This window comes from Equus przewalskii, chromosome 10, assembly GCF_037783145.1.
Source record: "Equus przewalskii isolate Varuska chromosome 10, EquPr2, whole genome shotgun sequence".
Classification (NCBI taxonomy): Eukaryota; Metazoa; Chordata; class Mammalia; order Perissodactyla; family Equidae; genus Equus; species Equus przewalskii.
This window is the reverse complement of record NC_091840.1, coordinates 42,204,057-42,225,873: the sequence shown is the minus strand read 5'-3', so window position 1 is coordinate 42,225,873 and position 21,817 is coordinate 42,204,057. Positions and strand designations below refer to the sequence as shown.

General features: G+C 52.5%; 4 protein-coding genes across 5 annotated transcripts; 3 read left to right on the top strand and 1 right to left on the bottom strand.

Moving 5' to 3' along the window:
- The first annotated feature begins 415 nt into the window (after positions 1-415).
- Positions 416-3,793, top strand: VTN (vitronectin). The gene is made up of 8 exons (XM_070562687.1): positions 416-969; positions 1,058-1,177; positions 1,254-1,610; positions 1,690-1,829; positions 2,086-2,242; positions 2,409-2,561; positions 3,008-3,361; positions 3,596-3,793. The coding sequence occupies exons 1-8, from the start codon at positions 906-908 to the stop codon at positions 3,706-3,708; spliced, it is 1,458 nt and encodes a 485-aa protein (XP_070418788.1). The 5' UTR covers positions 416-905; the 3' UTR covers positions 3,709-3,793.
- A 678-nt stretch (positions 3,794-4,471) lies between these two features.
- Positions 4,472-6,785, top strand: SEBOX (SEBOX homeobox). The gene is made up of 3 exons (XM_008527749.2): positions 4,472-5,158; positions 5,324-5,484; positions 5,650-6,785. Exons 1-3 carry the CDS (start codon positions 5,128-5,130, stop codon positions 6,022-6,024), a joined length of 567 nt encoding a protein of 188 aa, XP_008525971.1. The 5' UTR covers positions 4,472-5,127; the 3' UTR covers positions 6,025-6,785.
- Positions 6,786-8,331: 1,546 nt separating this feature from the next.
- On the bottom strand, positions 8,332-12,721 carry TMEM199 (transmembrane protein 199). 2 transcript variants are annotated; one of them, XM_008527750.2, is made up of 6 exons: positions 12,438-12,721; positions 11,310-11,383; positions 10,890-10,979; positions 10,334-10,376; positions 10,019-10,131; positions 8,332-9,722 (listed from the first exon to the last, which is right to left on the bottom strand). In XM_008527750.2, the coding sequence occupies exons 1-6, from the start codon at positions 12,646-12,648 to the stop codon at positions 9,627-9,629; spliced, it is 627 nt and encodes a 208-aa protein (XP_008525972.1). In that variant the 5' UTR covers positions 12,649-12,721; the 3' UTR covers positions 8,332-9,626. The 2 variants fall into 2 exon arrangements, with proteins under 2 accessions (XP_008525972.1, XP_070418798.1); XM_070562697.1 differs by having other exon boundaries at positions 8,332-9,217; positions 12,438-12,689.
- Positions 12,722-12,756: 35 nt separating this feature from the next.
- POLDIP2 (DNA polymerase delta interacting protein 2) lies at positions 12,757-21,673 on the top strand. The gene is made up of 11 exons (XM_008527745.2): positions 12,757-13,025; positions 14,386-14,467; positions 15,602-15,699; positions 16,410-16,506; positions 16,681-16,756; positions 16,977-17,084; positions 17,537-17,673; positions 18,503-18,529; positions 18,735-18,860; positions 19,891-19,970; positions 20,588-21,673. Exons 1-11 carry the CDS (start codon positions 12,865-12,867, stop codon positions 20,700-20,702), a joined length of 1,107 nt encoding a protein of 368 aa, XP_008525967.2. The 5' UTR covers positions 12,757-12,864; the 3' UTR covers positions 20,703-21,673.
- The last annotated feature ends 144 nt before the right edge of the window (positions 21,674-21,817 follow it).

Sequence of the window (21,817 nt, the reverse complement as noted above, 5' to 3'; positions counted from 1 at the left end):
TCCTAATGGGCATTTTCTGTGTAAAAAGACCCATTTTCTGGGTCTTACTTCCCAGGAGGGTCTGCAAATATGGGGAACTAGGCCACTCTTTACCGATGGGGAGACTGAGGGCAACGACAGAGAGTGGCCTGACCAGGAGCAGAGAGTTAGTGGAGGGCTCAGGAATCAAATCTAGTCCAAAGGGTTAATACTCACCCAACTTACTGTGCTGTGAAGACCAGCTTGGGAAAATCAGTACACCCAAGAGATGAACACATACATGAAATGTCATTCTTTCATGATAAAAAAAAATTTCCACAGAGTGCTTACCAGCGCTCCTCCAACCAACCCCCCCTCACTGCCCTAAATACACAATGGGTGGGTGAGCCACCCAGCCAGGGATGTGCCTGATCAAACAGATCATGGATCAATAACCATTTATGGGGAAAGAAGTTGGGGCATTCCAGGCCCTGGGCGTTTTGTCTGCTTTCGCTCACGTGATCTCCCAACATCCCACGAGGCAAGTATTATTAGTCTCATTTTACCAAAAAGAAAACTAAGGCAGGAAAAGCAGTTTGCCCAAGGTCACACAGCCAGGGAGTGGCAGAGTGGGTCTTCTTTCTTCCCTCCAGACCCACTGTGCTATTCCCCTTCTGAGATGACCCTGAGCTTGGCAAGGATCCTATTCGCAGCTCTCCCAGGCCCAGAGTTCCAGGAATGTGACCCTATGCGGCAGCAGGGGTCCGGCACTGGGGGCTGGGCTGGAGGTTGAGTAAACAGAGCAGCAGAAAAGGCAGCACCTCTTGTCTGGTGCCCTCCCTCCCTGTCTCCGCCTCTCCCTCTCTTCCTCAGGCATCAGAGCAGAGACCGCAGGGGGTGCAAAGTGCAGAGCCCAGTTTGCCAGGCTCGCAGCTGGAGGCCCTGCCATGGCACCCCCAAAGCCCCTTCTGATGCTGGCCATGCTGGCGTGGGCTGTACTGGCTGACCAAGGTTTGGGAGGGTGTTGGTGGTCATCTGGGCCAATGTAGGGTGAGGGTGGCCAGGCTTGGCCGTGCCAACTGACACCCCCTCCCCACAGAGTCGTGCAAAGGCCGCTGCACTGAGGGCTTCAACTCCGACAGGAAGTGTCAATGCGACGAGCTCTGCTCTTACTACCAGAGCTGCTGCGCCGACTACCAGGCTGAGTGCAAGCCTCAAGGTGCGTTCAGAGTGGCTGGGTGGGCCTGGGGTCCCCTCTGCAGCTGGAGACTCACCACTATCCTCTCTGCCTGCAGTGACTCGCGGGGATGTATTCACTCTGCCAGAAGATCAGTACGGGGTCTATGACTACCACGAGGAGACCGGCGTCCCACTACCGTCAGAGACCCCTATCCAGAGCCCTGACCTGCAGGCCAAGCCTGAAGAGACTTTTGAGCAGGCACCTGTTCTAAACCGTGGGGAAGAGGACCCAGGACCTGGGCAGGGCAGCTCAGTGCCTGATGCAGGGCCTCTAAGGCCTGAGGCGGGGCCCCTAAAGCCTGAGACCACTGATCAAGAGATCTCTGAGTCCGCAGCAGAGGAGGAGCTGTGCAGTGGGAAGCCCTTTGACGCCTTCACTGACCTCAAGAATGGTTCCCTCTTTGCCTTCCGAGGTGACTCCAGGGGCAGGTCATGGGGGTGTGGGTCTGCCCCAGAAGCATCCCCTCCCTCACACAACCTCCCCCACTCTAGGGAAGTACTGCTATGAGCTGGATGAAAAGGCAGTGAGGCCTGGGTACCCCAAACTCATCCAAGATGTCTGGGGCATCGAGGGCCCCATTGATGCCGCCTTCACCCGCATCAACTGTCAGGGGAAGACTTACCTCTTCAAGGTGCCAGGCCCAGGGGCTGTGGGTCAGGGTTGAGGGCATCTAGGCAGGGGTTGAGGGCTGTTGTTCGCAGGACCAGGATGGGCAAGAAGTCTGGATCCCGGCCTGTGATCCCTGGCTGGTCTGTGGACAGGGAAGTCCAAGGCTCCAGGTGCTGGGAGACAAGCCTGGAACTGGGAGTGCTGCCTTGGGCATGGGACTCTGCCTCTATGCCCAGGCAGCTGTCTTGTCACCCCTCTCCGCCTTCCCTACCCCTTAGGGTAGTCAGTACTGGCGCTTCGAGGATGGTGTCCTGGACCCCGATTACCCCCGCAACATCTCTGAAGGCTTCAGTGGCATTCCAGACAACGTGGACGCAGCCTTGGCCCTCCCTGCTCATAGCTACAGTGGCCGGGAGCGGGTCTACTTTTTCAAGGGTACTTGGGCAGTGGGGTCGGGGTGGAGGAGGAGCAGGAGGTAGAGCAGTTTTCTTCCACACTTCACTGGGGACAGGCCTCAGATTATGCCCACCCCACTGCCAGGAGCTCCTAACTTCGATAGCCTCTGGGCTTCCCAGCCTTGCTCATGCCCATCCCTTCTCAGGGAAACAGTACTGGGAGTACCACTTCCAGCAACAGCCCAGTCAGGAGGAGTGTGAAGGCAGCTCCCTGTCGACCGTGTTTGAACACTTTGCCCTGATGCAGCAGCACACCTGGGAAGACATCTTCAGACTTCTCTTCAGGGACACTTCCTCTGGTATGGAGGGAGGGCAAGTCTTGCTTCCCCCTCAAGAGGGCTGGGATCCCTTGGGAAGGTAGTGGTGGGGCTGGGCTGGCTGGAGGGGCTGATTGTGGAGCTATCGATCAAAAGCTGTTTGCTCAGGCCAGACTTTGCTTCTGTTGACCTTTGGGGGGAGGCTTGCCTCTACCTCGACCCCACACCTTGGACTTTGCCTAGCACAGCCAGCAGAAGGAGGGGCTGTGGCTGAGGCCACCGGGATGGGGGGGATATGGTGGAGGGAGGCCAAGGGAAAGAGCATTGACCAGGGAGTCAGAAGGCCGATTGCTGGACTCTGCCACTAGCTTGCTGTGTGCCCTTGGGCAAGGCGTGGTCCATCCTTGGGCATCTGATGAACTCAAAGGCTCTGCTGTGGGCAGGGTCCAGGCCCATGAGGCTCCCCAACAACGCTTTCCCTGCCACAGGTGGTACTGGACAGCCCCAGTTCATCAGCCAGGACTGGCCTGGTGTGCCCACGCAAGTGGATGCGGCCATGGCTGGCCACATCTACATCTCAGGCTCAGCTTCCCGCTCCTCCTGGGTCAAGAAGCCCAAGTCAGCACGTCGCAACCGTAAACGCTATCGGTCACGCGGTGGCCGTGGCCGCAGCCGCAGCCGCAGCCAGAGCCCCCGCCGGCAATCCCGTTCAGCCTGGCTGTCCTGGTTCTCCAGTGAGGAGAGCGGCGTGGGAGCCTACAACTATGACTATAACTATGAGATGGACTTGTTTATGCCTGCCACCTGCGAGCCCATCCAGAGCGTCTACTTCTTCTCAGGAGGTTGGAGCCCCTGCCACCCCTGTAGCTGGTTTGGCCAGGGTCTTCCCTGCTGTCCCTGGTCCCCATGGGCAGAATGCAGCCCTTGGGTGGTGACTCCAGAAGGCCAGTCTGGAAGTTCTTAGCCGTATTGTGGATGTTCACGTCCCCTTCCAGAAGAGACCCAGTTCTTTCTCAGGGCAGAATTGCGCAGGACCAGGCTGGATCTCACACACCCTCTCTCGATCTCTCTTCCAGACCAGTATTACCGAGTCAACCTTCGCACACGGCAAGTGGACACTGTGAGACCTCCCTACCCACGCTCTATCGCCCAGTACTGGCTGGGCTGCCCAGCCCCTGACGAGAAGTAGGAGTCTGAGCCCACACAGCTGGGCCCTCCGCTGCTCCCTCCTCTGACCTCCTCCTCCCAGCCCAATAAAGATCGCTTGGCCCTGAGTTTCAGACCACTGTCCTGACTGGGGTGGACGGGCAGGAGGCAGGGATCTGCCTGGGAAAAGGAGGGGAAGCTGGGCTGTCAGGATGGCTTGGGGAAGGGAACAGAGAAGAGCCTCCCCGTGTCCAGCCCATGTTGGGCTCAAGTCTTCTCTGTGAACCAGGGATGCTGTAGGCTGGGGAGGGCCTCATGAGTGCTAGCCTTCCTCCTGAGCTAAGCAGCCCCAAGCAACCCACCAGCAGCTAAGCAGGAGCTTGACCCCCTCTGATGATGACAGGAGTTGCCCAGCTCTGGGCTTGCTTTGCCTCTTGGAGTTGACTAGGGCCTTGGAGGAGAGAGAAGGGGCAGGACGCGGTGGGTTCTGGCTCAGCTTTTCTGCCCATCCTGGACCTGAAACGTGGTTAGCTCACAAACACGAGAGTCCCTGGTGAACTGGTCACTGTGCTCCCCCAAACCCACGCCTACAATGGGTCTCTAAGTTCTCCATTTTGGGTCTAGGGGGTGGGCACTGAGGTTAGGAGAGATGGGGAGGGGCAGGAACTAAAAGGAAATGCAAATGCACCCACTTTTCTTAGAAAAGTGGCCCAGAAGACTTCCAAGGATGGGATGAGGACACCGTAAAAACAAACATCTTTCTTAAAACCCTTCAATTGTACCTGTGGAACCTCTTCTGATTCCAGGTTCCTGAACTCCAGGAAGCACATCTGGGCTCTTGAGGGGCCAGGGAGAAAGGGTCAGACGCAGGCAAAGCTCTGAAGCAGACCCGGCACCACCCGAGGGAGGTGACACCTGCTCCAGCTCTGCTGAGGGCGGGGTGGCTTAAGCTCACCTCCTGTCCCCGTTTCACCCTCATCCTGTCCAGCGTCACCAGCCCAGTCCTCAGTTGTGCGACAAGACTCCATCTACTCTCCTCTGATGGCAGCCAGCACTGGGGCACTGAGGGCTCCAGAAGGGTCAGCTGAAGCACTGGGTGCACTGGAATAAGGGATTTCTTTAGCTTCCTGGAAGAATTTTCAGGAAGTACAGGATTTCAGACACAGACTGCCAGAGTTTGAGGTTTGAGGAGGGGGGCTGGGACCAGCTCCCTTGGGGAAGCCCTGGAGGAGTAGGGGCTACAAAACTTTTGCCCCTTCCATACTCCCAATAGCCCCACCACCACCAGTGGTCTTCCCTCTTTCCTCCGGGACTTCTCTGCCCAGCCTCGAGCTGGACTCTAAACCTCTCCCCTGCTGGAGGCGGGGCCAGCCATTCTGAGCAGATAAAACCCCAAACGGAGGGGTCTGGTGCGGGCACAGCCTTGGCATGGCCCTCTGGCTCCTCACTCTCTGGCAGCTCCATGGCCAGCCCCGTAGATGCTTCTCCAACAGGTGACCTGGTGGGGACAGTGTGGGCAGGGGAGGATGTGGGGAAGGGTGTGATGGGGGAAGGTTGAAGAGGGGTGGGGAGTAGGGGCTTCAGGGTTTGTTGGGGGCTTTGAGGCTGGGATGGAGGCTTTTGCAGAGTCCTGGCTTGATCCTTACCCCGGCCCTCAGGCCATGCCAGTGGGTTGGGTCCCCACCGGAGAAAGCGGACCACCTTCAGCAGAGGGCAGCTGCTGGAGTTGGAGCGAGTGTTTGCAGCATGGCCCTACCCTGACATTGGTACCCGGGAACACCTGGCCCAGGTCACCTGCCTTCCTGAGGCCAAGATACAGGTGAGCTACGACCTCCTCTCAGGGTGGGGGTCCTCTTACACAGCCAACTTCTGGGCTTGACCCACAGCCCCTCCTCTCTGGGTATCCTGCCTCCTGGTTCTGCTTTCCCTGTACCTGGGGGGAGGGGGTGCTGGAGCCAGAGGAGATTCTTTCTTTCCTCACCAGGTGTGGTTCCAGAACCGCCGGGCTAAGAGAATAAAGAATGGGAAGCCAGGAGGCCTAAGCCCCAAGACTGAGCCACCCCAGAAATTTCATCTCTCAGACGCTATCCAGCTGTCCCGGGAGCCACAAACACTACGCCAGCCTCCACCCTCCAGCGGCACACCTCAGTGCGCCTCGGTGTGTCCACACACCTCCTGTCCAGCTCCTGGCTTGGGTCCAGGGCAGGGCCGAGCAGGGGCTAAAGCTGCAGCCCCATGGGGACCAGCTGGGGTTTCAGGGGTCCCCCTCTCTTCAGACCGAGCTACTCCCCAGACCTCACTGGGCAGTCTGTCTGACCTCATCTATGCCTCGGCCATTGTCACCAATCTGGACCACTAATCCAGGTCCAGAACTTGCAAGACCCCTCCTCTGGCTCCTGTAGTCTACCCTGCCCGTTAGAACTGAACATCAGAAGTGGATCCCTTGCCCGTTCCTTTTACACAGGGGGTTCTCTTATGGGAAAGATTAGCTCAGGGATCCCTCCCTTCCACTGTCCTCCAGGCCAGCCTAGATGCAGGTCCTGTGGAGTGACTGGGGCCTGGCTCCTACTACCCGGCATATGCCCATCATCTCAGCAGGAGGTACCTACAGAGGGATGAGGTAGAGGACCACGTTTTCCACCTCTCTTGCCAGGCTTGGTCCCCAATTCTTGTCACCCCAGCCGATAACACCTTCTCCCTCTAAAGGAGGACAGGCAGCTGCCCCTCACCTGAGGGCCCTTCAGGCCATTCCTAACTAACTGCTAAGTGAGCAGGGAGAGGAGAGTGCTGATCTAATTCCAGACTGCTGGGGACCAACCCGGTTATAGTTCAGGGCCTTCTCTCCTGACATCCTGCCACCTGGACAAATTAATCAGAACCATGGATCTGAAGAGGGTGATATTCAAGTAATAAAGTAGAAATAGGAAGCTGGGGCTTACGTTGATTTAATTTTCACGAAGATCAGATTGGCTGCCCTCTGACCTGGGGCTGTGGAGACAACCTGACAGATTTAGGATGCAGTGGGGGTGGGGGTGTGCGCGTGGCAGCGTTGGGTTTTGGTATCACCCTCATCTGTAATGCCAACTAATCTCCAAATAAAACTCAAACTCTGTACCTTAATCTGGATTGTTGAGTGCTGCAAATGAATGAGGACGAGGGCCATTTGCTTTTGAAATTTATCTCCACCACCTAATCCCTAAATAGGGTCAGGTTCCACACAGATTCTGGGTAGGAGGTATTACCCAGGTTTCTGCTGGGATTAGTGAGAGGGAGAGTTAATTCAAAGACAGACCCTGGGGAGATGGGAGCCTCTGCTGCACGCCCTGCTCCTCATCGCAGTGGTTCCAGCACACTCCAGCTGCCCCCACTTCTGCAGCTTCTTTGCTTCAGAGAGAAAAGCAGGGAGTTTGCAATTGGTCTGTGCTGGATTCAAATCCTGGCTCTGCTACATAACTTTGCAACTCTTTGAATGTCTATGAGCCTGATAAATGAGGAGGGTAACACTTGTCTCTTTATTTTGGAAATGAGAAGAAATAATGCAGGTGAAGGGTTTCCTGTGGTGTGCAACACGTTGCAAAAGCTCTCAATACATGCTACTTCCCTCTTCCTCTCCACACAGCAGGCCGTGAGAAACTGGGAAGGCCCCAAACTTCTTGTTCCACTGGCCTCCTGCCATGCACTCCCCTTTCTCCACGGGAAGCACTGGACCCAGAGTGCACTGGAGAAAGCACTGGTATGGTGAGACAGAGGAAGGGGCTAAGGGCAGATAAAGTTCCCTTCTCCGCAAGGAGAACTGGAGGACAGGCCACTCGATTCCTATTTCTAATTCTGCCCTTGCAGATGGAAACCACCTTGCAAAGAGGCCATTTCCTCGGCAGGAACTAGGTCTTTTACTTCTCTACCCCAGGAGCGGGAAGAGTGCTTGGCCCATAAAGGAACTCTCAATAAGTGCTCAAGGCCACAGAAGCCTGTTGGCTTGTGAGTAAGGGGTGGGGATGAGGCAAAGACCCCAGCCAAAGAAAGGGGTGTGTGTGTATGTGGAATGACTCCAATCTAATCATGAGAAGATGACCTGGGTCAGAAGCTGTTTCAGGTGGCCTGCTTTTTATCTAAAATTTGAAAGTCTTCTAATCTGAATCCAGGTGCATGGAAGATGTGAAAGCCTAAAGATACGTGGGCACCCTGGCTTACCGAGTGCAGCACATGTACGTACAGCCGTGAATTTCAAAAAAGGTCAGTGTAGCTTTTCTAACTCAATCTTAAACAGTCTGGGTTGCCAGAAACACTGTAAAATGCCGCTTGCATTTTTTTCTGTTGAAATTTCTTCTGAACAAAGAAATCCTAAAATTTCTCAACAAAGTGATCTATGGTGGAACACAAGGGCCTAGACCCTTCCTCTCTCTCATGTAGAATATTGCCCTGAGAGGCTCAAACTTGCGACATATCAAGAAGAAATTGGCAACATTGCAGAGGAAATGTCTACTGAGCCAATGAGTGTCTAACTTCTAAGAACAGAAGAGAGCCCTGGAAAAAAAAATACCATAGGAGCTCATTCAGAGAACGAACAGAAAGATGGAGTTTACCTTTAGGAACAGACCCTGAACAATTCTCAGAACCATGGAAATCTCTGAGCTTTTGTCTTGTCACAAGATTTGAAACAAACGTATACTGGATATAATAAATATTTATTAGGTAAATAACAACGCTGATATCATTTTTAAGTGCCTTATACAGATTCTATCAGCACACCACTAATCTAAAGTCTTAGAAGTTTAACATCACGCGGAGACTTCAGGACAACCTAGGAGTCTTTGGTTCTATTTAACAGAGGAAGGACCACAGCTGGTCATCTGATCCCTCTCAGCCTCAGTTTTGTCTTCTGGAAAAGGGGCCTAAAACCATTTCCTTTTCCAACTTCCGGAACGGTTGTCAAGATCAAAAGCAATCATGTAAAACAATTAGTCAACTGTGAACATTTACTTACTATTTTTCGCACTCACCCAAACATGTTTAAGAACCTACATAAAATATGCCGCATTAGGCTTATTTATAACAATACATATATTCATAACATATATGACATGTACACATACTCATAGTTATACATATGGTTAAATCTGAAAATACTCCCTGTCTATAAAGAACGTCTCCCATTAATAGTAGAGATAAGCCACAGTAGGCATACTCAATCCAAAGATCAAACAAGCACAAGGGATCTTGCAATTAAAAGCAGACATACTCTTTTGCTGTCTGAACTGTTTTCCATTTTGGGAAGCAGAGCCAAGGGTGATGGGAAGGTGGGAGGGTTAAGCAGGGCTGAGCGGCAGAGACAGGCAAAGCGTACAGAAAATAGGAAAAAAGCAAGCAGAAGGAAGAGCATGAAGACAGAAATGAAGATTCAGAAAAGGCAGTTGCCATGCTTCCAATTCCACCATCCTGTACCAATCTGTCTTTCTTTTTTTGATGTCCTCTGATCAGTTCCTCTTCCAGCACAAACTGGAGAAAGGGAATCCTTTCTGCTTCTTTGGAGGCTTCTGATCTAAATTACAGGTCTGCAACAAGGATGTGTGGAGCAAGGATGACCATCGATTTCTGCACTTGGGCAAGTCAAGGCAGTACGGTCTACTGCTGGGAAGGCCTGGATTCTATTTACTCCTGCTGGAAAAAACCCAGCGCCAGCAGTGCCCAGAACGGACTGGAGAAGGTAGATGAGCACAGGGTTCAGGAGACGGTCCTGAGAGACCAGTTCTGTTCAGTTGTTGTCTGAGTCTCCTCTACTACCCTCTCTGGAAGTTGACAGAGGATGGGGCTCCCCACAGGAAGAGCAGGCAGCCTTGGCCAGTCCTCTGACTAACTGGAGCTGAGTACGAAGAGCCTGATAGGTTGACTGAGTCAGTGATTGGCAGCTAGGAGCCTGGGATCTCCCAAAACCCTCTCCAGACTTTGACGATGAAGCATCAGTTATAGCTCTCCCAATTCACCTTCCATTGCCCGCACCATGACGTACAGCTCAGCCAGACCCACCACAGAGGCCACGATCAATGCAGCCAGTACCCGCTGGGGAGGAAGAGAACCAGGCTTAGCGGATGCAGGCCTGCCTCTGACACCGATAATAAGGATAGAGAGGACCCCCAACCCAGCCCACAAGTTGGGGGAAGGGGAAGAAAAGAGGATATGGATTCTCCAAAGGGTATTATCTACTCCCACGACTGCTGGATAGCTCAAATGCTCCTCTAATTTACTACATAAATATTTGTTCAATACCCAATCTGTGCGAGGCATTTTCACATAGTCCTCCCTTTTCTACTAACACTCCCAACTGGGGCACCCTGCTCTGCCCGGTGTCTACTCACCGAGGCCATATCTGTGAAGATATACTGGCTTCCAAGGTAAGTGCAGACGAAGGCAGCTACCACCGTGACAATGAAGTTGAAGATGGTGATGACAAGAGCCTTCACTGATCTCACTTTGGGGAGGAGCCCAGGGAAGAAACCTCTAGGTCAGCATGCTCCAGGAGACCCTCTTGTCTCATGGCTGCCTCCCTCATCAACTGGGTTTCCCTCAAACAGAAAGCCTGAATAGCACCCAGAGCACTCGGGCAAGAAGGAGTGCCATGACCGACCCCTCCCAGGGAGAGGCTTTAGCAGCCGGATTTCCTAGTACCTCACCTTGCTTTCCCAGGTCACTGAGAGTCCCACCGTGCCTTGAATCCTGGGAAAAACAAAAAGCAAACGATTTCAGAATGGAAGCAGCTCAGGGGTAGCCCAGAGAGTATCCATTTGTCAGTCTGGGCTAAGCATTCTTTATTCTGCAACACATTAACTGCCTTCTCTGTGGGTTCTTTTGTCTGGGACCAGCTGGATTCTTTTTTGAGCCACAGATCAAGCATTTCAGAGAAAGGACAGAGGCTCTCAGTACCCATCTACCCCTCTCCTGCTAATGGTCAAGAATACGCCAGAGAACAGTAGGGAGCACTGTCAGAAGAAAGGCTTCAAGGCTCATCCCCACCTCTACACTTTTCAGAATCAGTGACCATCTGAGCCCAGAGTCTCAGTGAATGAGTTGGGAATTATATTTGGTTTGTATGCAGCATGGAGCTTCTCTGGTCCCTGAAGAGTCTGCAAACTAAGTTTCCATGTTGTTTCTTTCCTCCGTACCTCTTCCCACGGCAGGGCCCTCCTTTCAGGGGCTACTCAGTCCATGTATTGAAAAGTAGGCCCTTACCTGACAAGTGACATTGCGGGTGATCCGGTTATATTCCTCATTGGCCAGCTGTATCTTAATCTTCTCCAGACGAGCAACTAGCTCTGGGTTCTGAGGCAGAAAAATTAAATGAGAAGAATCATATTCCCACTGTGCTAGAAAGCATGTCACAATCATGGTTTCAGGGGGCAAAGCACTCCTAAGGGTGCCAGGAGACCCATGTTCTAGTTCTGCCTCCATTGCTTTGGAAACCTTTTCTTTTTTGGATCTCAGTTTTCCAAGTTGTCAAACAGGGAGGACAATATCTGGTTCCCCCACCCCAGCTCTCAAGGATTTAAAAGACAAATTTTTGAGCCCAAAGGTTGATTTGTAAATTTGGGTGTGTCATGAATAAGCCCAACTTAGCCAACACGGATGCTCACAAATGTATCCCTTACATACCCGGGGAGGCTTCACAACCTCTGGGAGATAGATTTCACTGCCTTCTAGGAGCTCATGAAGGTACAGTGTGGAATCTGGGAAGAAAAGATTTCCACAAACATAATGATGCATAGAGCTGAGGTCAAAGGATTAAGATCAGAGAAGGGTATAGCCCTTCTATTCTTCCTACCAAAATAAAATGTGGCCATTCCTATATGAATTCATCTCCAGAATCATTTTCAGCTGGGAAGAATCCAGGACAATTCCGCATGGCTCCTAGTGCTGCACAGCTGACTTTAACTGTTGGCTCTCAATTATCCTGCCAATGTCCCAGTTAACACATAAGCCATTTATATTTGTCTTTAGGTCATTTCTGTGGCGACAACAGAACTGCCCCAAATAGGTTTAAGTCATAGTGCTGCTGAATACTTGGAGAACACTATTAGATGATCTCTTAGGTCCTTTTTAGTTCCAATAGTTGAGCAGTCTACCCTTTGCACTTCTGGATAGACTATGCTAATTCTGGCAAAAGACCTTACATGCCAGTTTGACCTTTTCTCTCCCTTTTACAATTAAGGGAACTGAGGCCCAAGGAGGAGAAATGACTCTTCCAAGGAGAGTTATTGGCAGAGCTAGGACTAGAACTGAGATGTGACTCCCAGTTTAGATCTTTCAATCAACTTCCCATCATCCTATCTCAAAAAAAGTATTAGACGTGACCACTCTTGCTTTTGAGATGGAAAGAAATCTAGAGTCACAAACAGGCTAAGCTCACTATGCTAAGTTGTTTTCTAATGTGGCTTAAAAGAAGAAACTGAACCTGGGCGGTGGTATTGGGTTAGAACTTGGACTTCCTCAAAAGTCAGGTGGGCCTACGTGGGCCTGCCAGTGTAGAGAAAACTCTCAAAAGAACAGAAACTGCACAAGTACATTTTGTCAACTACGACGAATTCTCATGGAAATTGTGAGGGCAGTGGGTTGCCCCACGGTTTAGGAGGTGATTCTTGGGTTGGCTAGATGACCATTCTGCGGGCGAAGAAGAGTGATGGATTTTTCCCTCAGAAAGATGCTAGAGGTGCGAAACAGACCTCAACAAGGAATAGACTCTGGCAAAAAGGAAGCGACTCCGGACTGGAGACTGGAGCTCACCCCTTTCTCTCAGATGCTGGTGCAGATCCCGGATCAGGCGGAAGGAAACCAGGCATGCGGGGCTATTGGGGCGATCGCTGCCCTTGTGCTTCTTCTTCAGCGAGGCCTCAAGCTCTGCCCGTAGCTTCTGGGGCAGCTGCTCTGGCTCCAGCTCCCCACCGGGGCCCAAAGCGCGCACCAGTCGCTCGCCGGCCACCAAGAAGGACGCCATGTCTACCCGACTCTACGATCAGGTGACCTCGAGACGGAAGTTCCGCCCGCCGTGCGCCGGAAGGAGCCTGGAGTTCGCGAGGCGGGGCGGGGCGGGGCGGGGCAGAGGGCCGAGGGGGCGGGGACGCGGCGCGGGGCAGTGTGGGGCGGGGGCGGAACGCCGCCCGGCCGCGGGTTGGGTCTTGTGTCAGCAGCCGAGCGGGCGCTCGGACGGGACATGGCGGGCTGTGTGGCCCGGCGAGCCCTGGCTGTGGGCAGTCGCTGGTGGTCCCGGTCGCTGACCGGGGCCCGGGGGCCGAGGCCGCTCTGTGTGGCGGGTGGAGCCGGAGCCTTCCCGCCAGAGGCCTCAACGACGACGCGGAGGCACCTTTCGTCCCGGTGAGGGACGGAGCGCGGGGTCGGGCCTGGAGCCTAGTGAGCGTGTTCCCGGCCAGTGAGGAGGCCAGGAGGCCCGGCCGCCTGAGGGTGATTGGAGATCGACCCGGGAGAGGGTCCCGGCCGGGAGCCGACCTGCGTTGCCTGGGACTTGTGCCAGGAGCAGAGAAGAGCCCTGGGCTGTGCAGGGCTGGCTCTGAGGGAGAACTAGTACCCCTCCCAGAGCGAATCCTGCCTCCCCGAATGGGGGTCTCCGAGCGTCGCTGTTAGTGGGCAGCCTTTTAATTAAGACCTAGGGCTTTTGACTTGAATCCCCAGCCCTGGATTGGGTCAAGGCCTCCCTCAGAAAGATGCTCGAAGTGGGAAGCAGGACTCCCTAGTCTGGGCCCTGCGTGGGTCCCAAATTTCAGTGTGACCTTGGGGGGACCAGTTCTTCCTATGTGACTTAGGGAAGGGGGTTTGAGGTCACGGGGATGGTGTGAACATTGTCTCTGGGGATGGGACAGCAGATCAGTTTGGGGCCGGTGGATCAAGTGGGACGAACCATACCGTTCACATCTCCAAAACAGTAAGGATAACAGTGCTTTGAAGGGGCCCTGGAAAGAGCAGCCCTCTCCAGAGAGGTCACTGAGAGAACTGACTTTTTAGTGGCAGAGATTAGACACTGATATTGGGGAGAGATGATAACTATTTGCAATTTAAGACCCTCCTGAAAATTGACATAAATCTGAACCAAAACTAGATTTGAGAGACTACTAGGTGCAATGCAGGGGTACAGTAGGAAATCTAGAGATGATGCTTAAGCCCTTCAAGGGCAGAGTGAAGACTGCAGTTTAGAGGGGGAGGCAGAAGTGGAATTAAAACAGAATAAATATTTTTTGAGCACCTCTTTATACCCGAGGCTAATCCGACGCAGGTGTTGCTCGGGGGAACTCAGAGTCTCTAATGGAGATAAGACAAGGGCACAAATAACTGAGATGCAAGGTGGGCAGGACAGCTGAAATGCTGTGGGAGGTCAGGAGGGTGGATCAAGGAAGAAATGGAGGCAAGGGGTGCAATTAAGCAGGTAGGAGGACATGATGGGGATGCTGAGAGTGAAGAGAGGAGAAAGTGATCTTGGAGCAGTCAGACCTAACGCAGAAGCCAAGGAGGGGCCTGTGGCTGGACCTCAAGGGAGGACAGGCAGGATCTCTGTGGAGTGGTGGTTTGGCAGGACCCTTACTTGCTTTGCCCGGCTCCACCACCCCCACCCTTCTCTGCTGTCATTGCCCTGCCCCCTCAGGATCCTAGTACCTTTTAATGTTGGATCAGGACCATTACCTTCTCAGTTATTCAATTGCCTTTTCTTTTCCCTCCTAATCAGAAACCGACCAGAGGGCAAAGTTTTGGAGACAGTTGGTGTGTTTGAGGTGCCAAAACAGAATGGAAAATATGAGACTGGGCAGGTGAGTGGTGGGCTGGGTCATCTTTTATTTTTGTGGTGTGTTCTGCTCCTAAAAGTGTCAGATTTAGTCACAGGCCTGAATGTTATGGTTTTCTGCCTTGGTGTTTGGTGCCAGACCAGAATCACAAATTTTTTAAGATCGGGTTTCTATTTTCCTGGATTTGAATGCATTTCATATGTCAGTGGGTGCTCTTCCCAAGTTAGTGTGGACAGAGATGGTTTGGATTATAGTGAGGAGACAGCCAAGTTGCTGAGGAGTCCTCTAACATAGTGGATGGTGGGCAGCCAGTGGAGGGAGCCTTTGACTCCCCAGCCTTCCCTCCCCAAGGTATCAAAGCAAACCTTTGATACTTTGTCATAGTTGAACTGATTGCAGTGTAGTAAGCTCTGGGAGTGAGGCTCTTTTTCTTTTTTTAAAAATTTTTTGAGGAAGATTAGCCCTGAGCTAACTGCTGCCAATCCCCTCCTTTTGCTGAGGAAGACTGGCCCTGAGCTAACATCCGTGCCCATCTTCCTCCACTTTATATGTGGGACACCTATGGCTACCACAGCCTGGCTTGATGAGCGGTGCCATGTCTGCACCCAGGATCCGAACTGGCGAACCCCAGTCTGCCGAAGCAGAATGTGTGCACTTAACCACTGCGCCACGGGGCTGGCCCCAAGACTCTTTATCTGTATCAGCTTTGTGCCAGATCCACTGAGATAAATTTAGGTCCCTTGTAAGTAAGGGGGACTTTTGGTTTATTTAACTTTTTTTTCCCTTTGGTATGCCTGCAATGGACCAGGCATTGTGCATTGGAGTTAAATCAGAAAGCAATGCCTTCATGGAGTTGACAGTCTAGAAGGGAATTATGATATGCAAATGGTCAATGGCTGCACACTGTGCCAAGCGGAGGGGAGGTCAGGGAAGGCTTGCTGGAGGCCTAGGCTATGGCCTAAAGGATGAGTAGAAGTCAGCCAGGTGAAGAGGGGCTGAGAGTGTTCAGAAGTTGGTCTAGATGGACACAGAGTTCAGGGGAAAGAGTGGCAAGACCTTGTTCTGGAGTGGCCGCTACTTGTGCTGCTTAGTGGTCCAAGGCCCCCCTGGTTGGACTTGATGGACTGCGGACTCATTGAGGCCTCTCTTTCCTCCCAGCTTTTCCTTCATAGTGTTTTTGGCTACCGAGGTGTCGTCCTGTTTCCCTGGCAGGCCAGACTGTATGACCGGGATGTGGCTTCTGCAGCTCCAGAAAAGTAAGTTTCCCTGTCATTGTGCCTCATAGTACCTCAGGAGGAGGCCTGACTCATGGCACACATACGTAAGTGGGGTCCCAGGGGTAAAGACATCATCCTCCCGGGCCTTAGGAACAGCCCCAGAGTGCTCCTCTGGCACTAATATCCACGGAGACAAAAGTGCTGAGTGCCAAGGACAGTCTGAAGCCAGAGGGTCCCTTTAGGCCTCTTCAGGATGCTCTCCCCAGCTATTCTCAATATGTGTTGGAAGTACCCCAGAAGGCGTTTGGGAGACTAGTCTTCTTGACTTCTTGATGGTCAGTTAGGATCTTTCCCTTAATTTCTTATCATCACTAGACTACATTAAAAAAGAAAAGGCCAAGCTCCATTAGATGATCACAGACAGCCCCTGGGATGTGAGAAAAGTTTGGCACTGTGGACTTGGGACTCCAGGCAGCAATTTGATTTTCTCAAATGGCCCTCTTTTTCCAAGAGGCAGTCAGAGAGTAAGACAAATGATGACTCTGTGCCGTGGGTCCTCCACGTTCCATTGTTTGCCCCTGACTGGGGAGCAGCTGCCCCGGGGTGTTGCTGAGCTGGTACCCAGCTGGTGCTAAAGTCCCTCAGATCAGGCACCAGTCTGTTTAGGTGAGGAGCTGGGAGGGAGCTGGGGCAGGCACTGCTTGTTTCTCTCAGGGTGATCTTGGGCTTCTTCTCCTACTCTATTATAGAGCAGAGAATCCTGCCGGCCACGGCTCTAAGGAGGTGAAAGGCAAAACTCACACTTACTATCAAGTGCTGATTGATGCCCGAGACTGTCCACATATAGTAAGTAAGCAAGATGGCTGGGCCTGGGTTCCTCTCCAGGAAAGGGAAAGGCCTAAATCCTGATGGGGACAGAGGGAGGGAGAGGGGTCAAAGAGAGCCCAGATCAGCACTGGGCCCCAAGTTGTCAGGACTGGATAGTGACTAAGAAAGTCTCTGACTCTCTTCTTGTCTTAGTCTCAGAGATCTCAGACGGAAGCTGTGACTTTCTTGGCAAACCATGATGACAGCCGTGCCCTCTATGCCATCCCTGGTGAGTAGTGAGCATCTGAATGGTGCCTGTTGATGAGGGTCCAGTGTGTCTCAGGGTAGGATTCTGACGTCCTTTAATCTGCTGGGAGGAATTATAGTTGCTGAGAGCAATGGAGCAGGGTCGTCTCACCCTGAACAAGGCCAGGAATTGTGTTTCTTCTCAACCCTGCTCCTCCTCTCTCCTATGTGAGTTTCACTGTCTCTTTGCCCCTCTGTGGCAGGCCTGGACTATGTCAGCCATGAAGACATCCTCCCCTACACCTCCACTGATCAGGTTCCCATCCAGCACGAGCTCTTTGAAAGATTTCTTCTGTATGACCAGACAAAAGGTAATCTCTTTCAAGAAGGGAAGCTGGAATGGGAGGGCCCTTTCTTCAAAGACAGTATCATGAAGCAATTTTAAACGCTATTTCCACAACCTCCAACCAGACCTGTCAGGTAGATGGCTGTTATTTCCTCCTAACAGATATGGAAACTGAGGCTCCGGGATGATGAGAAGGGACTCAAGTTTGCTAGTTAGTGGCAGAACGAGATCTGAAAACTAGGGCTCCTAACTCCCAGTCCAGTTCTCTTCCCACAAGGTCATGTACCTCCTCAGGGCTTACTCTTGGTAGGCAGCTCTGTGCTTTCTTCCAGCCTCTGCTTTTGCTTTATGGTTGGGCATCTCGTTTATCTGGGCCACTGGGCCACCACTGGGAGGGGTTTTCTAGGAGGGGCAGTTGGAGAGCGGGTGCAGTGCCCTGGACTCTGGCCTGGACTAACCAGTTGTCTCTCGCCCCAGCACCCCCTTTTGTGGCTCGGGAGACGCTGCGGGCCTGGCAAGAAAAGAATCACCCCTGGCTGGAACTCTCTGATGTCCACCGGGAAACAACCGAGAACATCCGTGTCACTGTCATCCCCTTTTACATGGGCATGAGGGTATGTGCCCAGGCTGGGTCCCTTTCCTCAGGACTAGGCCCCCATTCTCTGTGGTGTCCCCAGTGTGACTGCTGGAGTAAGTTCCAAATTTAAACTGTGTGTTTGTAGTTCTGCCTCCAAGCTGCTTGTACTGGTTAGGGTTGGGCAGCCTCTTGGCAATGGCAGACACCATGCCCTAGAGCAGAGAAACCCTTGGGTCTCAGGAAGGAGTCCTTCAGGCTGACTCTTCCTTCTTCTCGGCTGGGTCAAACAGAGTCACGTTTATGAAGAATATACACATTTGTTTAAATCAGTGTAGGCTGATCTTCTCCCTTTTTATGCATTATCAAACATTTATTGAGCTATTTCTTGCCTGACTGTAAGCTAGGTCCTGGGGATACAAACAGAAATGAAACACTGTCCCTACCTTCTGGGAGTCCATAGTAGTGGGGGAGGCCAACACACAGCATAACAACTATTGTCATATAGTGGGGCTGTGGGAGGGCTGAGGAGGAGGACAGTGACCTGGGCCAGCAGTGCTGTGGGTGGGGCTGGCAGGGAGGGTGGTGAGAAAGGGAAGAGCCCTGTGGCTGATGTACAGCCTGGCGTCCAGCTCTGCTGGTGATCTTGATAGGATAAGGAGGAGGGGGTCCAGGGATGGATCCAGGGGAGGCTCCCTCCCTGTGCGCTTGTTGGCCGTAGTTCAGTCGTCATCATCCCATGGATATTCGCAGCTTTGTTCTGTCTCAGCAACCTTCCTGGAATACATCCTACTCCACTGGGGAGACGTTGATTGGAACAGACTTGGTCTTGCCCTCTGGAACTTAAATTCTTTGTGTTTTTTTCCCAGGAAGCCCAGAATTCCCATGTCTACTGGGTGAGCATCTCTCTTGGGGAGGAGGGGAGCTCAGGAGATGTGCTTTAGGGGGCAGATTGGGAGGTGGGGGAGTTTACCTCCGGGGAGTGGGGCCCTTGCAATGCAGATGCCAGCCTTTGTTGCCTTTTGCTCTACTAGAATTCTGGGTGGGCCAGTCCAAGGTCTATTCTTTGTCAGATGTGAACTCTTTTCCCCACCCCCACAGTGGCGCTACTGTATCCGCTTGGAGAATCTCGACAGTGACGTGGTACAGCTCCGGGAGCGACACTGGAGAATATTCAGTCTATCCGGCACCTTGGAGACAGTGCGAGGCCGAGGGGTGGTGGGCAGGGTGAGCATCAGTGGGCCAATAATGCCCAGTTTCTGGTCCTGCCCAGCAGGCCTGAGGGCTAAGTGCATGGTTTTTCCTCTTTCTCTGTGCTTAGGGACAGAGGCTCAGTGTGTGAATGCATTGGGCTGTTTTGGGTGAGAAACCATACAACAAGCCTTTGGGATAGGTTTCTTACAACCTATTTCACAGATGAAGAGAGTGAGACTGCGAAGTTACATAACTAGCCTATGGTCCCATAGCTAGAGTGGCAGGGCCTGGATTGGAATCCAAGTGAGTCTGACATCAAAGCTTGTGTAGAGCTTCTGTTGCCAGCACAGTGCGTTTTTAAGAAACCCTGAATTTGAGTACTCTTAGGTGGGGCGTGTACCCCCCCTCTACTCCTAGTTGTCCTTTCTCTGCCTCTTTACATGTGTACATCCTCTGCTGGTCCTTGAAGAGATCTGATTTTGCAATTCCCACACTACCCTACCCTGTCTCCTGAGAAGAAAAGTCACGAGAAGTGGCCAGCATTTATCCACGTCAGCAGGGACTTGGGGAAGCAGGGTGGGGTGACGAGAACAGGGCTTTGGAGTTAGTCTGGCTTCAAATGCCAGCTGTGTTGTTTACTTGCTATATAACTTTGGGAAAGTTATTTAACTGAAATCTCTGTTTCTTAACTGCTAAAATGGGGATCACATCTATTAAGATTACTAGGAGACTGAAGTCAGCAAAGGTTTTCAGAGCACTGCCATGGTGCCTGGCCCCTAGGCTCTCAGCCAGTGGATGCTGGATGGGGTATTTACAGAGTAGGTCCTGTGCCTAGCATCTTTTCCCAGTGTCCTCAGACATTCAGTCTGAGATTATCTTTCCCTGAGTCAGAGTCAGAGGCTCAGGTCAGTGGCCATGCTGTGGGAGGAGGTACTGCCAGGCAGTCATTGTAGGAGGCTTGAGGGGGCATCCTGTCCTGGTGAACTGGCAGTCAGGGCCAGCATATGGCCCTGGGGTGCAGCGAGCTTGTCTGGCCTGACCTATTTTGCCTAAACCCTCACAGGAACCGGTGTTATCTAAGGAGCAGCCTGCGTTCCAGTACAGCAGCCATGTCTCCTTGCAAGCTTCCAGTGGGCACATGTGGTAAGTGAGCCCGTGCTGGGGTAGGGGCAGCTCAACATCATACACAAGCTGCAGGTCAGAAAAGTGAGAGCTTACAGCTTGCGGTTAACTCTGGGCCGGCCTAAGTCCTGAGATGGAGGCTTATCTGCTGTTCATTGTGTGGGACTTGTCTGATTTTTTGACTGCCTGTTTTCCAGTTCCCTGTGATTTTGTGAACTGAGGACTGAGGCCAAACAGGTGATTTGATGCTGCACTGAGTTGCCCATAGCTGGACAACTATGGCCGACTATGCCCATTGCGGGACATATGCCCATAGTTGGACAACTATGGCCAATCCAAATCATAGTTGGATTTTTTCCCTGGTGTTTCACTTCTTAACCTGAAAGTGTAGTTGGCTCGCTTATGCAGTGTGCATCCAAGGGCCAGAATCAGGACAGCTGTGTTGCTTCTTCTGCTGTAGGGCCAGGATGGGCTCTTGGGTCTCTGCACTAGTGTTACCCTGGCATGAGCCAGGCAGGAGAGAGTCCAGTCCTGCCTCAACCTGCTGTGGTTCTGGATCTGAGCACTCAGAGCTTCTCAGATCTTCAAGGGGGCCTCAGCCCTCACTTTCTCTAAACCATCTTCCTTCTGACCCACAGGGGTACTTTCCGCTTTGAGAGGCCTGATGGCTCCCACTTTGATGTCCGCATCCCTCCCTTTTCCCTGGAAAGCAATAAAGATGAGAAGACACCACCCTCAGGCCTTCACTGGTAGGCCAGCTGAGGCCCTGAGTGCCCAGGCTTGGCCCCTGAGGAACAGCTCTCATCCCACAATTGCTGCAGAACTCTCTCTCCATTCCTGGGCCACAGTGGGTCTCTTAATTGTTTGCACCATTTGATTGTGGGGTGTTTCTTTTGGTGGGTGGGGTGTAACTGTTTTCTCCAGAAGACCCATGTAGGACTCCTTAAGGCTGGCCTCCCCCGTAAGCCCTACCTACACTGTGTTCCTGTAAACTTTTCCACCGGGAACTCTTGTGTTCAGCTGCCATAGGCCTGGAGGAGTTTCTTGGCCTGTCACGCAAGTTGTTTAGAATGGAGGTTTGGTCAATAAACCAGTGCTCGCTTGGCCACCCTCGCCATTTCTGTCCCCAGGGTCTCAGGCTCCTTTTTTGACCCAGTGGGGGCCCTTGATTGCTTTCCTTGCTGCCCTTCCAGGAAGCTGCCCCTTTGATTAGGGTATATACCTGTTTCCCCCGAGGCTGTGGGTTGGCTGGATGTCTCCCAGGGTCACTGTGCCTCTCAGCTGGTGGGGTGGGGGCCAGAATGGACTTTTGTTCTCTTCTTTACCCTCTGCCAAGTGCAGAGTGGGAGGCCAGCATCAGGGTCAGAGGAGTGGCCCAGCCCTTAGCACTGGCCAACCAGTGGCATCTCTGGCCTCCCTGGGCCTGGGAGAGGAGTAAGGCAAGCCAGTCGGATTTCCTAGAGCAATGGGCTTGCCAGCCATGAACATGAGTCTGTCAAGCCTCCAGACTACAAATGCAGAAACTCGGCCAAGGAGCTTTAGCCATGGACGACAACTAAGCCAAGCTACTTTCTGAGCTTCTCACAGATCTCCAAGAGCCAGAGAGGAAATGTGCTGCATTTTGCCCCGATTCTTAGGATTCCTGCCCCAACCACTACCATAGTGATTGTTAAAAGAAGTTGTTTTATTCTTGAATTAACATTAAATCTCAGTTCCAGTCCTTAGTAGTGTTGTCCTTAATCCTCCACCAGGGGGAACCTGGGTTGCAGGGCAGTGAGTGCAGTCAGACTTAAAACCCAGCAAGAACACAAGGGCAGGTGGTGAACAGAAATCCAAGAATTACATCCACAGCAGCAAGCTGACCAAGC

Excerpts from the sequence above, each read along its gene's own strand:
- VTN (XM_070562687.1), top strand. The coding sequence starts at position 906 with ATGGCACCCCCAAAGCCCCTTCTGATGCTGGCCATGCTGGCGTGGGCT. Across the intron at positions 2,243-2,408 it reads GCGGGTCTACTTTTTCAAGG|GGAAACAGTACTGGGAGTAC; the intron begins GTACTTGGGCAG and ends ATCCCTTCTCAG. Across the intron at positions 2,562-3,007 it reads CTTCAGGGACACTTCCTCTG|GTGGTACTGGACAGCCCCAG; the intron begins GTATGGAGGGAG and ends TCCCTGCCACAG.
- SEBOX (XM_008527749.2), top strand. The coding sequence starts at position 5,128 with ATGGCCAGCCCCGTAGATGCTTCTCCAACAG. Across the intron at positions 5,159-5,323 it reads CGTAGATGCTTCTCCAACAG|GCCATGCCAGTGGGTTGGGT; the intron begins GTGACCTGGTGG and ends CCCGGCCCTCAG. Across the intron at positions 5,485-5,649 it reads TTCCTGAGGCCAAGATACAG|GTGTGGTTCCAGAACCGCCG; the intron begins GTGAGCTACGAC and ends TTTCCTCACCAG.
- POLDIP2 (XM_008527745.2), top strand. The coding sequence starts at position 12,865 with ATGGCGGGCTGTGTGGCCCGGCGAGCCCTGGCTGTGGGCAGTCGCTGG. Across the intron at positions 13,026-14,385 it reads CGGAGGCACCTTTCGTCCCG|AAACCGACCAGAGGGCAAAG; the intron begins GTGAGGGACGGA and ends CCTCCTAATCAG. Across the intron at positions 17,674-18,502 it reads CCTTTTACATGGGCATGAGG|GAAGCCCAGAATTCCCATGT; the intron begins GTATGTGCCCAG and ends TTTTTTTCCCAG.
- TMEM199 (XM_008527750.2), bottom strand. The coding sequence starts at position 12,648 with ATGGCGTCCTTCTTGGTGGCCGGCGAGCGACTGGTGCGCGCTTTGGGC. Across the intron at positions 11,384-12,437 it reads CCAGCATCTGAGAGAAAGGG|ATTCCACACTGTACCTTCAT; the intron begins GTGAGCTCCAGT and ends TTTTCTTCCCAG. Across the intron at positions 10,980-11,309 it reads AGGTTGTGAAGCCTCCCCGG|AACCCAGAGCTAGTTGCTCG; the intron begins GTATGTAAGGGA and ends TTTCTGCCTCAG.